The following is a 14485-nucleotide window of genomic DNA, read 5'->3' as shown; positions in this document are numbered from 1 at the left end:
TATGATGGTGGTGGTGGTTATAATGGTGGTGGTGGTTATGATGGTGGTGGTCATGGTGGTGGTGGTGGTTATGATGGTGGTGGTGGTTATCATGTGAGTTGTATTAGCACTCCACTGAGATTGACGTTCCACAGTGATTTATAATAAAGGCTGTTACGAGTTCTACCCGCCTCGTGATTTACAATTCCATTTACGTATGAAGAAGGTGCGCAGATCCGGACAGTAATTACGTTTATTTTTTATTAAACTCATGATATTTAATAAAAAAATTAAGTGAGGTAAACTACCTTAGCCCTCAGGTCTAAATGCGTAAAAAGAGAAGCGTGTGTATTCCCGTAATATGAGCACCGTATTTTCCCGCATATAACCCGCAGACGCATACACACCCCGTGTCAGCATGCGAGCTCGCATGCTGACAAGGGGTGTGGCCGACTCAAGCTACATAGAGCGACATTAACCTGGGGCTGCTGCTGCTACTGCTGATAGCGGGTGGTGGTGGCTGCTGATAGTGGGTGGTGGTGGCTGCTGCTACTGCTGATAGCGGGTGGTGGAGGTGGCTGCTGCTGCTAGCGGGTGGTGGTGGTGGCTGCTGCTGATAATAGGTGGTGGTGGTGGTGAGGGCTGCTACTACTGATAGTGGGTGGTGGTGGTGGTGGCTGCTGCTAGCGGGTGGTGGTGGTGGTGGTGAGGGCTGCTGCTAGCGGGTGGTGGTGGTGAAGGCTGCTGATAGCAGGTGATGGTGGTGGTGAGGGCTGCTGCTAGTGGGTGGTGGTGGTGAAGGCTGCTGATAGCGGGTGATGGTGGTGGTGGTGAGGGCTGCTGATAGCGGGTGGTGGTGAGGGCTGCTGATAGCGGGTGATGGTGGTGGTGGTGAAGGCTGCTGATAGCGGGTGGTGGTGGTGGTGGTGAGGGCTGCTGATAGCGGGTGGTGGTGGTGGCTACTGCTGATAGTGGGTGGTGGTGGTGGTGAGGGCTGCTACTGCTGATAGTGGGTGTTGGTGGCTGCTGCTGCTAGTGGGTGGTGGTGGTGGTGAACGCAACTTTGAAGGGGGCGAGGGTCTAAACCAAACAAACAGGAGAGAGGGGGGCACCATCAGTCGAACGTGGACTCGCCGCCCACACGCCGGCTGTGGCGAGGACGCAGCATCTCCTCCCTGCTGTCGTTGCCGCTCCACTCAACGGATGCCGAAACGGCGAAGGAGGCGGCTTCAACGGCGCAGCACAAACACAGCAGGGAGACGGCTTCTTCAACTGAACAACGAACACTACCAGCCACCATGGTCACCATGATATCGCCGCGTCCTGGCACCCCACGGTAGCCCCGCAGGCGGCTGGGCGTGACGGTGAGCGGCTCGGCAACGGGAAGAGTTCGCGAATTTAAATCCTGCTCGTGCAAAACAAAAGCAACGGTGCATTTTGACGGTCAGCAGGTGAAGACCCCCCCCCCGCTCGCTGAGCTGCTGCTGCTGCTAGCTGCCAGCTGCCGATGACGACCACGAGGGACGATGACCGTTTGGCCAAATGATCCCGTTGAAATGTAAATTTGCCGACGGTCTAGCGACAACGTAACCGCGTCGTTACGGGTCAACGCCACCACCTCCCCGACGACAGCGTCGCCAGGCAGGGCGTCCTCCCCGACGACGGCGCTTCACGAGCCCATTGGGGGAACCGCGGACGCGTCGTCGTCGACGTCGGTGACGTCCACGGTCACCACGGTGACGGCGCTCGGCGAAGTCGCCGCCCCTCCGGCGGCGTCGTCGTTGTCGTCGTCGCTGGCGGCGGCCGCCCACACCGTCAGGTAGTGGTGGCGGCGCTTCTCGTAGTCCAGGGCCTTCGCCGCGACGCGTATCACGCCTGGGCACACGCGGCACACGCGACGCACGTCCGTGAGACGGAGAGACGGAGACACACGGACGGGGGAACCCCCCCACGGCCCGAGGGGACCGCCGCCTGCGCCCCGCGCCGCGTCTCTCACCGAGCCTCCGGTCGACGTCGAAGGCCCCGAGCTCGTTGCCGCCGGCGATGCCGTAGCTCACCGCGCCCCCCCCGCCGAGGACGGCCGCCACGGCGACGACCACGTTGCCCGGCGCTGCGTCTTCCGGCACGGCGGCGCGGTAGGCCAGCTGCCGGAACGCCGGGGCTGCGGCGACGCCGCGCTCGTCGTCGTCGTCGTGCAGGGACACGGAAATCACCGCGGTGGAGGACGCCGTCGCCGAGGCTCCGCCGCCGCTGTGGGCGAGCACCGTGAGGTTGTAGACGTCGCGGCTCTCCAGCGGACGCTTGACGGTGATGACACCCGAGCGGCCGTCGATAGCGAAGCGGTCGCCGGCAGAGTTCAGCAGAGAGTGAGTCACCCTGCGGTGGGGGCCTACAATACACGGCGACAACAACAACAACGGCCGTTCGCCACCGAGTGGCGGCGACGTCACCACGGCGCTTGTGCCAGGCCAGGTGCACGTTGGGGACACGTGGAGTGTCGAATTCCCGCCGGCAGGAGGTCACGGGGCAGACCCAGCAGGTGCCACGGGTTCACTGACCGAGACAAGTGGCCGATGCACCACCTGTGCCCCCTACTTTGCTTCAGCCACCCGGCGCTCCGCTCGTTGTTGTGAGTGTCGCTCCTCCGCCCTCCATTGTTGTTGGAGGGCGACTGGCTCCAACTGCCCAGTAGCGTCCTTCACGAGCCTCCTCCACAGAGGCCGATCTTGACACCGCTGGTACCGGTCATCGGCAAGTCCACTCAGCTCCACATCCTCCTGTACCACATCACTTCATCTCTTCTCTAGCCCGTGCCGCGCCCGTTCAGCCCCCTATATCCGGCCAAACAGGAGCTGCTTGGGCTTGCGGTGGCTGGGCCATGTGGGCTACACGACCGAGCCAACGCAGTCTTGCCTGCCGGAACTCACCGATAAGAACATGTCTAGATTGCCAAAGATCCCATGTGTAGCCTCAGGCTGTAGGGGCAAGTGCTGTAAGAGAGCAGCACCTATGAAGGCCGGCACCGTGGCACACGAGGGGGTGGGTGGCCAGCACCACGCCCGGCCGCCTTTGTCTCTCGAGTGGCGATGTTCGCCAGGTTCGTAGCGCTGCGCGCTAACCGCTACCCATAATGTACACACACACGCGCACATACACACTCAAAGTCACGCGTGGGCGCGTGTGTACGTCGTCACCGTCGCCACCGTCGTACCCAGGTCGGCGTCGACGGCGCGCGCGCTCGTCACCGCCGTCCCTACACCGGCGTGGCTCAGGCGCAGGGCGACGGCGCGGGGGGGCGACCCCGTGAGGAAGCGCGGGGCCGAATCGTCCACGTCCTCCACCCTCACGAGGACCTCCACCCGGCAGGAGCGGCCGCCGCCGTCGGTCGCGGCCACGGCGAGCGCGTGGGCCGGGGCGGCCTCGCGGTCCAGCGGCGCCAGCGTGAAGAGCTCCCCTACGCGGGGCCACGCCGACGAGAGAGACGTTAACCACCTCGCCCGCTACACAGGAGGTGGACGTAAAATTTGATCACAACCCCGACGGCTGCGAGAGCGCGATGGAGAGAGCGCGATGAGCGTTACCGCTGACGGAGTCCAAGCGGAAGAGATTCGCTCCGGCACCGTGTAGCGAGTACCCGATGGTTCCGTTAGAGCCGGAATCGGAGTCACGGGCTGAAACCCTCAGCAGGAAGACTTGTGGGGCGACGTCCTCCCGCACGGTGACGTTGTACCACAGCTGGGGCACCGTGGGGCACAGCGGTAGTGCAGTGAGCCCAAAGGTGAGGGAGAGCCGGTAGTCGAGGCGACACTTATTTAACAGTAACTATAGCACAGGGTCTCTAACACGAAGGGGGTGACGGCCCCTTACGCCCGCCATCTGGGGAGGTGTGGCCTCTGGGCTATCGTGTCCTATCGACTGGGACCACGTACACTCTCAGCCCTGCGGCTAGGGGCCCTAGGGGGAGGCTACTTTGACCCAACCCGGCCAAAGTCCTTGGGTCCGACCACTTTCCCTCACAGCCCCGGCCCTTACAAGGACAGTGGGTCTGGGGGTTCCCAGGGTCCTACTCTAAGCCCGGTCTCCAGTCTTCAACTTGAGAACTGCGGAACCCATTCAGGGGTCCGGCTTTTATACTCCGCCCCTGGCCACGCCCTCTCCGCCCCTGGCCACGCCCTCTCCACCCCTGGCCACGCCCTCTCCGCCCCTGGCCACGCCTTCCTTCCAGAGTGTTCCAGGGGATCCTAGAATATTCCCACAGCCCCCTTATTGGGGTCTTGGGAACCCCGGTGGCCCACATACCACCCCCTACTGGCGTCTGTCCGCCAGTGCAGGTAAGTATACCGTGTGTTCATGGCGTTACAGCAGTACGGTGGTGTGGTAGGGTATGACGAGTCTGTGAGCCTGTGTGGCGAGTCTACGGTTACGGGCACCTTGTCACACACGGGGCCGTTGTCGTTGACGTCCAGCACGGTGACGGCCACGACGACCGTCCTCACCAAGGTGCCGTCGGTGGCCATCACCAGCACGTGGTGGCGTTCCTGCTCCTCCCGGTCGAGCGGCCGCTCCAGGCGCAGCGTCCACTCGCCCCCCCTCTTGACGGGGCCGAGGGAGAAGTGGCCCAGCGGGTCGCCGCCTGTGGCCAGCGTGGACGGGGGGTGGGACGCGGACGTCGCTCGCCGTCGAGACGGAGAGTGTGACGAAGAGAGTGTGATGAAGAGAGTATGATGGCGAGAGTATGATGACGAGAGTCGGTTTAATGCAGAGGCTTCCGCGAACAACTGTGAATGCGGTAGTGGGTTCACTCCAACACAACAGGTGTAGTGGCGTACTAGTAGACTACACTATACACTACTGCACACTACCTGTCAGGTGGTACGTAAGATCCCGGTTTTCCGGCGCGGCGTCCGCGTCGTCCGCCTGGACGACAGCCAACGCCAGGCCGGGCGCGGCGTCCTCCGGCACTCGGACGTCGATCACCGAGGCCGAGAACCGCGGGGGGTGGTCGTTGGCATCGCTCACGATGACGAGCACCTTGGCGACGGCCGGCGGGCGCTCGGGGCGTGCCGGGTCGAAAGCCTCGACGAGGAGGTGGTGCCGGTCACGGGCCTCGCAGTCCAGCCGGCTCAGCGTGCTCACCCAGCCGCTGCGGGCGTCCACCATGAAGGGCGGCTCCGCTTCTCCGGCGTCGCCGCTCTCGCGCAGCTTGACCAGGTTGTGTACCGGCTGAGCACCTCCGTCTCGGTCCGTCGCTGAGGGACGGGTCGGGGGGAGGATGGGGGGGGGGTGTTGTATGTAGGCCCTTTTTCCAAATTGATATTAAGAATGATTTTGCCAATATTTGTTTTATCAATCATGGTGTCGCTTGGAGGCCAGATGGGGTGAGGTGAACACCCTCCCTCCCCTCACAGCAACAGCCTCTCACACACAACCGAGGGACGGAGATAAGCCATAAAAGAATCAAACCAGGGTGAGACTGAACAGATGGCTTAATAAATCAGAACACACGGACACACGTACAACCAACCCCCCCCCCCCCCCACAGCACAGAGCGAAATCAAAGGAAGTTCCGATCCTTGGTGAGAAGGCGGCAGAGGAAGAAATTTGGCATAAGAAGAGAGACACGAGCCATACATCGTCATCACAGCTACCGGCGGCAGAAGACGGCGACCAACTAGCGAAGACGACAGCCAGCCACCGAGGTCGATCAGTCACCAAAGAGTTCTGCAATGTCAAGCCATCAACGTCGAGAAAGGGCGGAAAGCGCCAAGCATCGACCGAGCCAGCATCGCAGAGAACCAGCGGCACGCGCAATCGACACCGCCAGGGGAGAGCACGCCGCTGCGTCAACAGCGTCAGGCGGGGTCCCCCACCTGCCCTGCTGTTTCCAGGCCTCGTCCCTGCGGACACTTCCTCCCGCCGTGATATTTTCCCAGTAAATTGGTTAAATTGGTTACCGAAGAGTGGCAGCCCCTACCATTTGGAGCTATCTGTGTGACCCATAGACTACTCGCTCAGAAACCCATAGACACACCACACAGACACCCACACAAAGACGCGTTTGTTGACCGAGTCAGCCCAGCGCCGCACACGGTTGCGTTACCTCTCACTTGCACGAGCAGCACTCCGCCTGGCAGGTTCTCCAACACGGTGGCCTCGTAGACGCTCGACTCGAACACGGGCGCTTCGTCCTCCACGTCCTCCACACGCACCGTCACCGGGACCTGCGCCGTGACGTCGGCTCCGCCCCGCCGCCACGTGGCCCTCACCTCGAAGCGGTGGCTCCCCGCGGCCTCGCGGTCGAGCGCCCTCGCCACCACGATCCGCCCGTCGCCGGCGACCACCGCGAACGCGCCGCCCCCGGCGCCGTCATCCGCCACCCCGCTGCCGCCGCCGGGCACCGCGGCGTACGCGGCCGCCTCGTCGCCCGCGAGCGCGGCCGCCACAGCGCCGACCACACTCCCCGCCCGCGCGTCCTCCGTGACCGTCAGCTCGTAGGCCGCCTGGGCGAAGGCCGGTGCCGCCGTGCCGGCGGGCAGCACGGCGACGGACGTGGGGACGGCGGCGACACGCCCGCCGCCGTCCTCCGCCACGACGAAGAACGACAGCCGCGAGCCCTCCAGGCCGGCGAGGCCGCCCTTGGTGATGACGCGGCCCGTCAGGGGCTCCACCTCCAGGACGTCCTCGGAGGCGTCCGGCTCCCGCCCCTTCCGGAGCGAGTAGATGACGGCCGCGTTCCTCCCCTCGTCGCGGTCCGTGGCGGCGACCCGCAGGACCGCGGTCCCCTTCGCGGCGCTCGCCGGCACTCCGCCGGAGTACTCGGCGGCGACGAACCGGGGCGCGTTGTCGTTCTCGTCCGTGGCGACGACCCTGACCGTGGCGAAGGCCGCCCTGCCTCCGCCGTCCCGGGCCACGACGCGGACGTCCACGGCCCTCTGCGAGGGGTCCTCCCTGTCGAGGGGCGCCCTCGCGAAGATCCGCCCGCTCCCGTCGACGGTGAAGCGCTCGCGGGCGAACCGGTTTGCGATGGAGTACGACGCTCGCCCGAACGCGCCCGCGTCGGCGTCCGTGGCCCGCACCGAGGCCACCGGGGTCCCCGCCACGGAGTTTTCGGGAATCTCCGCCGCGTACTCGGCCCGCTCGAAGGCGGGGGCGTGCCGGTTGGTGGGCCGCACGTCGACCGCCAGCGTGGCGTCGCCGACGAACGCGCCGTCCGTGGCCGAGACTCGGAGGTGGTAGCAGGCGGCCAGCTTCTTCCGCTCAAGTGGGACGGCGACGGAGACGACGCCCGTCTCGGCGTCGATGGCGAAGCTCGCTGGGTCGTCGTCGCCTGAGACGATGGCGTACCGCAGCCGGTAGGCGTCCGACGCGTCGGCGTCCAACGCCCTCGGCGCGGCCACGAAGTGCCCGGGCCAAGACAGCCGGCTCACGGACGCCTCGTACAGCGGCCGCTCGAACACCGGCGCGTTGTCGTTCGCGTCCTCGACGGCGACGGTCACCGTGACGTCGGAGGCGAGGGGAGGGGAGCCGCCGTCCGTCGCCCGCACCGAGAAACGACGGAGCCGGCTCCGCTCGTGGTCCAGGGGCGCCGTGGTCACGACCAGCCCGCCGTCCGGGTCCACGTAGAATCCCTCGCCGCCCTTCTCCCCGTCGTCCACGATCTCGTAGCGGAGCGCCCCGTTGGGGCCGGCGTCGGTGTCGACGGCGCTCACCCGGACGACGGAGGTCCCCGGGGGCGCGGATTCGGACAGTCTGGCGTCGTAGGCGCCCCGCGCGAAGAGCGGTCGGTTGTCGTTGACGTCCCCGACGACGACGTCCAGGCTCGCGTCGGCGTGCAGGCCCGTCGTCGGGGAGGCGGCCCGCACCGCGAGGCGGTAGTTGGCCCGCGTCTCGCGGTCCAGTGAGCCGACGACGCTCACGACGCCCGTGCCAAAGTCGACGGAGAACTGGTCGAAGGGGTCGCCGTCGACGATGGAGAAAACGAGCGGCAGGCCCTCGGGACCCGCCGCGCGGACGTGAGCGATCGGCGCGGGCGGCCCGACGTCCTCGGGCACCCACGCGACGTGGGAGAGACTCTTGAATGCCGGCGCGTCCTCGTCGAGCACCGTGACCGTGACGCCGACCGCAGACGACAGCGGAGGAGTCCCGCAGTCTGTCGCCACCACGGTCACGACGAAATCCTTGCCCGACGCGCCCGGGGCGAAGCTCGTCCTCAGCAAGATCTCGCCGCCGGAAGGGCGGACGCGAAATCGGCCGTCGCGGTCGTCCCTCAACGAGTACCTCACCCTGGCGTTCTCGCCGACGTCCCGGTCGAGGGCCGCCACAGTGAGCACGGCGCTCCCCGGCGCCGCCGCCGCCCCGACAACGGCGCGGTACGGCAGGCCAACGAACGCCGGGGCGTTGTCGTTGACGTCTTCGACGGCCACCTCGACCACGGTGCGAGCGACGCTCGGGCGCGCCCGCGAGCCGCCCCTCACCTCCACCAGCAGCTCGTAGCGATCGCGCTCCTCCCTGTCGAATGTGACGCCGGCCGTCTCCAGGACGCCCGCCGTCGGCCTCATCCGGAACGCGCCGCTCGGGTCGAGCAGGTCGAAGACGAGCGGCTCGTTGAGGTCCCCCCCCGTCGCGACGACCGCGGCCACGACGGCGCCCGCCGCGCCGTTCTCGGGGATGCGCGCCGAGATCTTTGGCGGAACCCGCAGCCTGCCGCCGACCGCCCGCACGGAGACCTTCACCCGCGCGGCGCTCCGAAATTTCCCGTCGGACACCTCAACCCCGAGGTCGTAGCCGGCGGCGAGGAGGGAGGCGTTTCGCACCTCGACGTCCCCGGTGCGCGCGTCCATGGCGAACGCGCCGCCGACGTTTCCCGAGGCGACGCGGTAGGTCAGCGCGGCACCGACGTCCGGGTCGGAGGCCGCCAGGGTCAGCAGGCGGACGCCGGCGCGGGTCGGCACGGTCAGCGTCGTCTTGTACGCGGCCGTCGAGAACGCCGGCGGGCAGTCGTTGGCGTCCAGCACGGCGACCGTCACCTCGGCCGGCGCTTCGGCGGACATCCTCGGGCTGCCGCCGTCCGAGGCGGTCACCCGGAAGCGGAACTCGGCCGTCGTCTCGCGGTCGAGGGCCCTGGCGACCCTGATGGCCCCCGTGCGCGGGTCGACGGAGAAGTACTTCCTGGCTCCGAACTCGACGATCCCGTAGGCGACCGTCGCGCGCCCCTCGCCGTCGTCCGCGTCGGCGGCCCTGACGACGAGCGGGATGCCGTCCGGGTCCAGCACCGGGGTCCCCGCCGCCGCCTCCTCGCCGACGGCCCCGTGGTAGCGAGGGCGGTCGAAGACGGGCCCGTTGTCGTTCTCGTCGAGCACGCGGATCGTCACCGACGCGTCCGTCGAGAGGCCCGCCGCGTCTGTGGCCCGCACCGTCAGCCGGTACGACGGCGTCCGCTCGCGGTCCAGCGGCCGTTTGGCGGCGACGACCCCGGACGTCGGGTGGATGTCGAAGGCGCCTTCGGGATCGCCCTCCCGTATTTCGTAGGCGACCGTCGACCGGCCAGAGGCGCTCACCGCGAGCACGAAGCTCCCGGGCGCGGCCCCTTCGGCGACCTCCGCCGAGTAGCCGCCGCCGCCGCCTCCGGAGGCGAATTCGGGGGGGACGTCGGCGTCGGCGGCGACGACGACGACGCGGACGGCGGCATTCGTGACGCGGCGCGGGCGCCCCCGGTCCACCGCCCTCACCGTCAGCTCGTAGGCCTCCACCGCGGAGCCGTTCAGCTTCCTCGCCACGAAGACGACGCCCAGCGCGCGGTGGACGGCGAAGGAATTCCCCACGTTTCCTGCCGGGAGAATTCGGAGGAGCGGGACGGGCGCGAGTTCACGTCACCGAATCCGGAGGGAGACGCCGAGGGCAAACAACGCGGGGGAAACCGCGGCGCCCGTCGGCTCCCGAGCGATCCGAGTTGGGCCCGCGGCTCGCGACTCGCTCGGGGAGAGGGACGCGACGGAGAAACCATGACGCTGGAAACGTGCCCCTGTGCAGAAACTCCCCCCCCCCCCCCCCCCCGGGGCGGTTGGGAGGGGCGGCGGGAGTGGCAGCGGAAGCGGCGGTCACCGTATCTGATGCTATATCTGACGTCGGCGTTGGGGCCGTCGTCGCGGTCCGTCGCCGTGACGCGCACCACGGCGGAGCCCACGGCCGCCGACTCGGCCACGCGGGCCTCGTAGGGGCCGCCGGTGAAGCGGGGCGCGTGGTCGTTGGCATCGTCGACGCTCACCGCCAGCGTGGCGTACGCTCGCCTCACGGGGACCCCGCCGTCCTGCACCTGCTCGCGCGGGTGAGAGAAAGAGAGTGAGAGAGTGAGCGAGTGAGAGAGTGAGAGAGTGAGTGAGAGAGTGAGAGAGAGTGAGAGAGAGAGTGAGAGAGAGAGTGAGAGAGAGTGAGAGAGAGAGAGTGAGTGAGAGAGAGAGAGTGAGAGAGAGTGAGAGAGAGAGAGTGTGAGAGAGAGAGAAAGTGAGTGAGAGAGAGAGTGAGAGAAAGTGAGAGAGTGAGAGAGAGAGTGAGTGAGTGAGAGAGTGAGCGAGAGAGTGAGAGAGTGAGAGAGTGAGAGAGAGTGAGAGAGAGAGAGTGAGAGTGAGAGAGTGAGAGACTTTGACTTTTAAATAAACTTTATTGTCCAGCAGCAAATGCCCTGGACGGTTCCGGTGCTCCATTGCGAGAGTCGCCAATAAAAAAGCCAACAATGTCCGTGCGCGTCATCGCGCGCAAGACCATCGACACCAGCCACAGGCAACAACCTCGTCACCGTCAACACAAGCGCACATATCGAAAAACAACACCGTTCTGCAATGACACAGAAGCGGGAAAAAAACCGGGTCCAAAGTGCGAACCACGCGCCGCCCCCCCACGGTACGGGTGAACCCAACCACCAAAACCAAATCAAAATCGGTCCGCACGTGTCACCGCGTGCACATCCAAATGACGCAGCTGATCGCCGCCAATGCAGGTAGGTATACAGACCGCCTCAGTGGACGTGCTGCACACGAGGCACGCACAGCACACCTCCTGGCGTGGCCACCGCCAGCTTAGGTGGCTCACGGTCCACCGCCAGCCTCTAGTGATCGCGTGCGCAGAGGAAACCGTTTCGAGTCCGCGCGCGTCATCGCGCACCTTGCCCTTTTAAATCCCGAGGCCACAACGCTAGGTGTTGGTGTTGGCGGTGGCCGCAGGTGGGGGGCCCTTTAGCTGGGAGGAATACCTCCTCTCTGCCTTCCGTACTAGAGCCTCCACCTTGTCGGCTTCCTTCCGGCTGCAGACTTACCTTTGCGGATCCTTGCAAAGTGGTCACGCGGCCTGCATGAAGGCCAGCGCGTCGGGGAATTGCTCTCTGAAGGTGCCCGCGCGCCCCTTGAAGGGGTGTCGTACATAGTCAATGATGGCCCCTGGGTTGTACTCTATCCCCCTCCGGACTCGCGGGCGGCTCGTTTCACTTGTGTTCTCAACAACGTTGGACCTTAACCACCCGTCGACCCTGGAGGTGTTGTTGTTGTTGTTGTCGTTATTTTCGTTGCTGTTGTTTTTACAGTCGCCTTGTATGTTCTCTTGGGGCTTGGCGGCCGCCTCTCGTGTCAGGCCACCCCGAGCCGGGTTTTTCTTGGGCTTGGGGTGGTGTACCTCCGCGGGTCTAGCAGCCATCGCCCCGTCAGACGGGGAGGCGGGCTGCTCGTCTCTCGCGTGCGCCGCGGCACCGTCAGGTGTCACGGCACCCTTGAGCGCCGCGGCACCATCAGGCGCGGCGGCGCCGATGAAAGTGATGGTGGTAGTGGTCGTGAAGCCTTCAATAGCTGTACCGGGGGAATCTCCATATGGTACAGATATAAAGGGAGGCTGATCGATGCCCGGGCGCGGTCAAGGGATGGCTCCCTATTGCTCAACCACGTTATGTATGCTGATGATTTGGTAATAGCTGCTCATTCAGAGGAGGAGTTGGAGACGCTGCTGCTGAGACTGGAGCGTGCCACTAAGAGGTGGGGCCTTACCATCAGCCCCACCAAAACTAAGCACCTGCCTTCGTATTTTGTACCATCGGACACTACACCCCCACAACTCCCAATCGGTGATGGGGCAGTTGTGGAGAGAGTGGAGAGTTTCTCATACCTGGGCAGTGTGCTTATGACCGGCTCCAGTTTAACAGCAGAGGTCTCACTCCACATCAGTCGAGTGGCAATATCTTTTCATCAGTTGCGTAACGCTGTGTGGAAGCTACCTGGTCTGTCGCTCCGCACTAAGCCTCAGGTCTTCTTGGCCACGGTCATTCCCACCCTTCTCTACGCTTGCGAAACGTGGACCCCCCTAATGGAACATCTTCGCCGGTTGGAAACATTTAGGCTGGCCTGCCTACGATCCATCCTGGGTTTAACCAGACTGGATTGTGTGAGGAGCTCACAAATCCTTGAAAGATCTAGGAAAGGTCCCATCGGTGAGCTCCTCCGGCGGGCAAGGCTGCGATGGCTGGGTCATGTAGCCCGCATGCCCAGCCACCGCATGCCGAAACAGATTTTGTTCGGCCGGATTGAGGGGGCTAAACGGGCGCGGCACGGGCTAGAGAAGAGATGGAGTGATGTGTTACAGGAGGACGTGGAGCTGAGTGGACTTGCCGATGACTGGTACCAGCGGTGTCAAGATCGGCCTCTGTGGAGGAGGCTCATGAAGGACGCTACTGGGCAGTTGGAGGCAGTCGCCCTCCAACAACTACGGAGGGCGGAGGAACGACGCTCACAACAACGAGCGGAGCGCCGGGTGGCTAAAGCACAGCAGGTTGGCACAGTAGGGGGCACAGGTGGTGCATCAGCCAGTCATCTCAGTCAGTCGACCCGTGGCACCTGGGTCTGCCCCGTGACCTTCTGCCAGCGGGCGTTCGACACTTCACGTGGCCTCAGTGTGCACATAGCCTGGCACAAGCATCGTGGTGACATCACCGCCACTTAGTGGTGAATGGCGGTTGTTGTTGTTGTTGTTGGTCTGCAATTCCGGAGCGGCCAAGGCTGGGTCCGGCTCCGACGGTCGCTCTGCTACCGCGACGTCGTCCGGCAGGTGGAGTCCGCCGTCGTTGCTCATCCCGTCCCGCGGCCCGGGTTCGCCGTCGCTCCCCGTCGCCGCTTCCGTGCGGTCCTCCGGCTCGCTGTTGTCGCCGGCGACCACCGTCCGCATCGCGGGGGCCCCGACGCGTCCCGCTGACGCGGGGTCGCTCCTTGCCCTCCGCTTCCTCCGCTAGGGAGGGGCGGACGGGCGGACGAAAACGTCTCCCTCGTCCTCGGTCGTCCGTGCCCCGCAGTCAGCTGCCAGGACGGCGAGATCACCCCGCTGCCCTCCCTGCTGCTGCTGTTGTTGATTTTGGTGTTCTTCTTGTTGTAGTTGATGGCGGTGCTGTTGCTGCGGCCGCTGCTGCTGTGTCTGCTGCTGCTCCGCCCGCCCCGTTGCGGGCGGAGCAGCAGGCGCGGCAGACTCGCTCGCCCTGTTCGGGCAGTTCCTCCGGGCGTGGCCGCTGCCTCCGCACCCGGAACAACGCATCCCCGCCGTGGATGCGTGTACTGTGTACACGTGGCCCTGCACCGTGTACTTTAAGTTAATGTCTAAGTCCGTGTTGCTGTCCTTCAGGACCATAAAAACCTGGCGCTGAAGCGACAATACGTGCGCCGACCCGGGGTCCCTCGTTCGTAGAGGCAGCAGCGTGACTTTCGACACCGCCGTCCCGTAGCGTTGGAGGTCCCGCAGCAGGTCGGCGCCGCTCAGAAAGGGCGGCGTGCCCGAGAGCGCCACCCTGACGGCGGGCGTGGCGAGCGGGGCGCACCGCAGGTGAAGCTCACCCACGGTGAGCCCCGTCTCCACCAGGCGCGCCGCCATCGCCTCCTCCGCCACGTACACCGTGACCCCTCCGCTCTGCCGCTGGGCCGCGACGACGCCGGCATAGCCGACGTCGTCGCGGCCACCGCGGCGGCGACGACGGCGATCCCGGACGGCGGAAAGGTGGCGAAACTGTTCCTCCTCGTGAGAGTCTCCAGCACGGTGCGCTGCACCATGGTGGTGGTCGGCAGCAGCCACACCTGCGCACGTGTTCGCTGTAGTTGTCGTCGTTGTTGTTGTCATTGTAGTTGTCGTCGTTGTTGCCGTTCTCTGTTCAGCCCACGAGCCGCTCGGAATAAATTTTCCGGGACGACTCAGTGAGCAAAAATAAAGAAAAAATCAAAGGGAATAAACCATTACAAAACGAGGGGAAGAGCGATGTTTAAACTCCCCATCGTAACCTCTCTCAGGCTTGGCCTAATTTATGGAAAATCAGGCCCCCATTGATCCAGGTGAGCAGCGCGGAACTTCACCTGGACGCAGCCTCCTCCGCGCATGCGCAGAGAGAGAGAGAGTGTGAGAGTGAGAGAGTGTGAGAGTGAGTGAGTGATAGTGAGAGTGAGTGAGAGAGTGAGAGAGCGAGAGAGTGAGAGAGAGTGAGAGAGCGAGAGAGCGA

The 14485-nt window shown here is 64.9% G+C and overlaps 1 protein-coding gene across 2 annotated transcripts in view; it reads right to left on the bottom strand.

Moving 5' to 3' along the window:
- Positions 1–218: 218 nt before the first annotated feature.
- The window catches only part of LOC142920231 (protocadherin Fat 1-like), a 31789-nt gene continuing 17522 nt past the window's right edge, over positions 219–14485 (bottom strand). For both annotated transcript variants that reach the window (XM_076062721.1, XM_076062722.1), the window contains 8 exons: positions 10081–10291; positions 6080–9805; positions 4842–5228; positions 4410–4612; positions 3561–3714; positions 3191–3433; positions 1976–2368; positions 219–1854 (listed from right to left, as the gene is read on the bottom strand). In XM_076062721.1, the coding sequence (XP_075918836.1) occupies positions 1649–1854; positions 1976–2368; positions 3191–3433; positions 3561–3714; positions 4410–4612; positions 4842–5228; positions 6080–9805; positions 10081–10291 (5523 nt within the window). In that variant the 3' untranslated portion in view covers positions 219–1648. The remainder of the gene's footprint in view (positions 1855–1975; positions 2369–3190; positions 3434–3560; positions 3715–4409; positions 4613–4841; positions 5229–6079; positions 9806–10080; positions 10292–14485) is intronic.

This window comes from Petromyzon marinus, unplaced genomic scaffold (assembly GCF_048934315.1).
Source record: "Petromyzon marinus isolate PM22_M1 ecotype Great Lakes invasive population unplaced genomic scaffold, UKy_Petmar_22M1.pri1.0 PM_G_Scaffold_7, whole genome shotgun sequence".
In the NCBI taxonomy this organism is placed as follows: domain Eukaryota; kingdom Metazoa; phylum Chordata; class Hyperoartia; order Petromyzontiformes; family Petromyzontidae; genus Petromyzon; species Petromyzon marinus.
The sequence above is the reverse complement of the archived record's forward strand: the minus strand, read 5'-3'. Positions and strand labels throughout refer to the sequence as shown.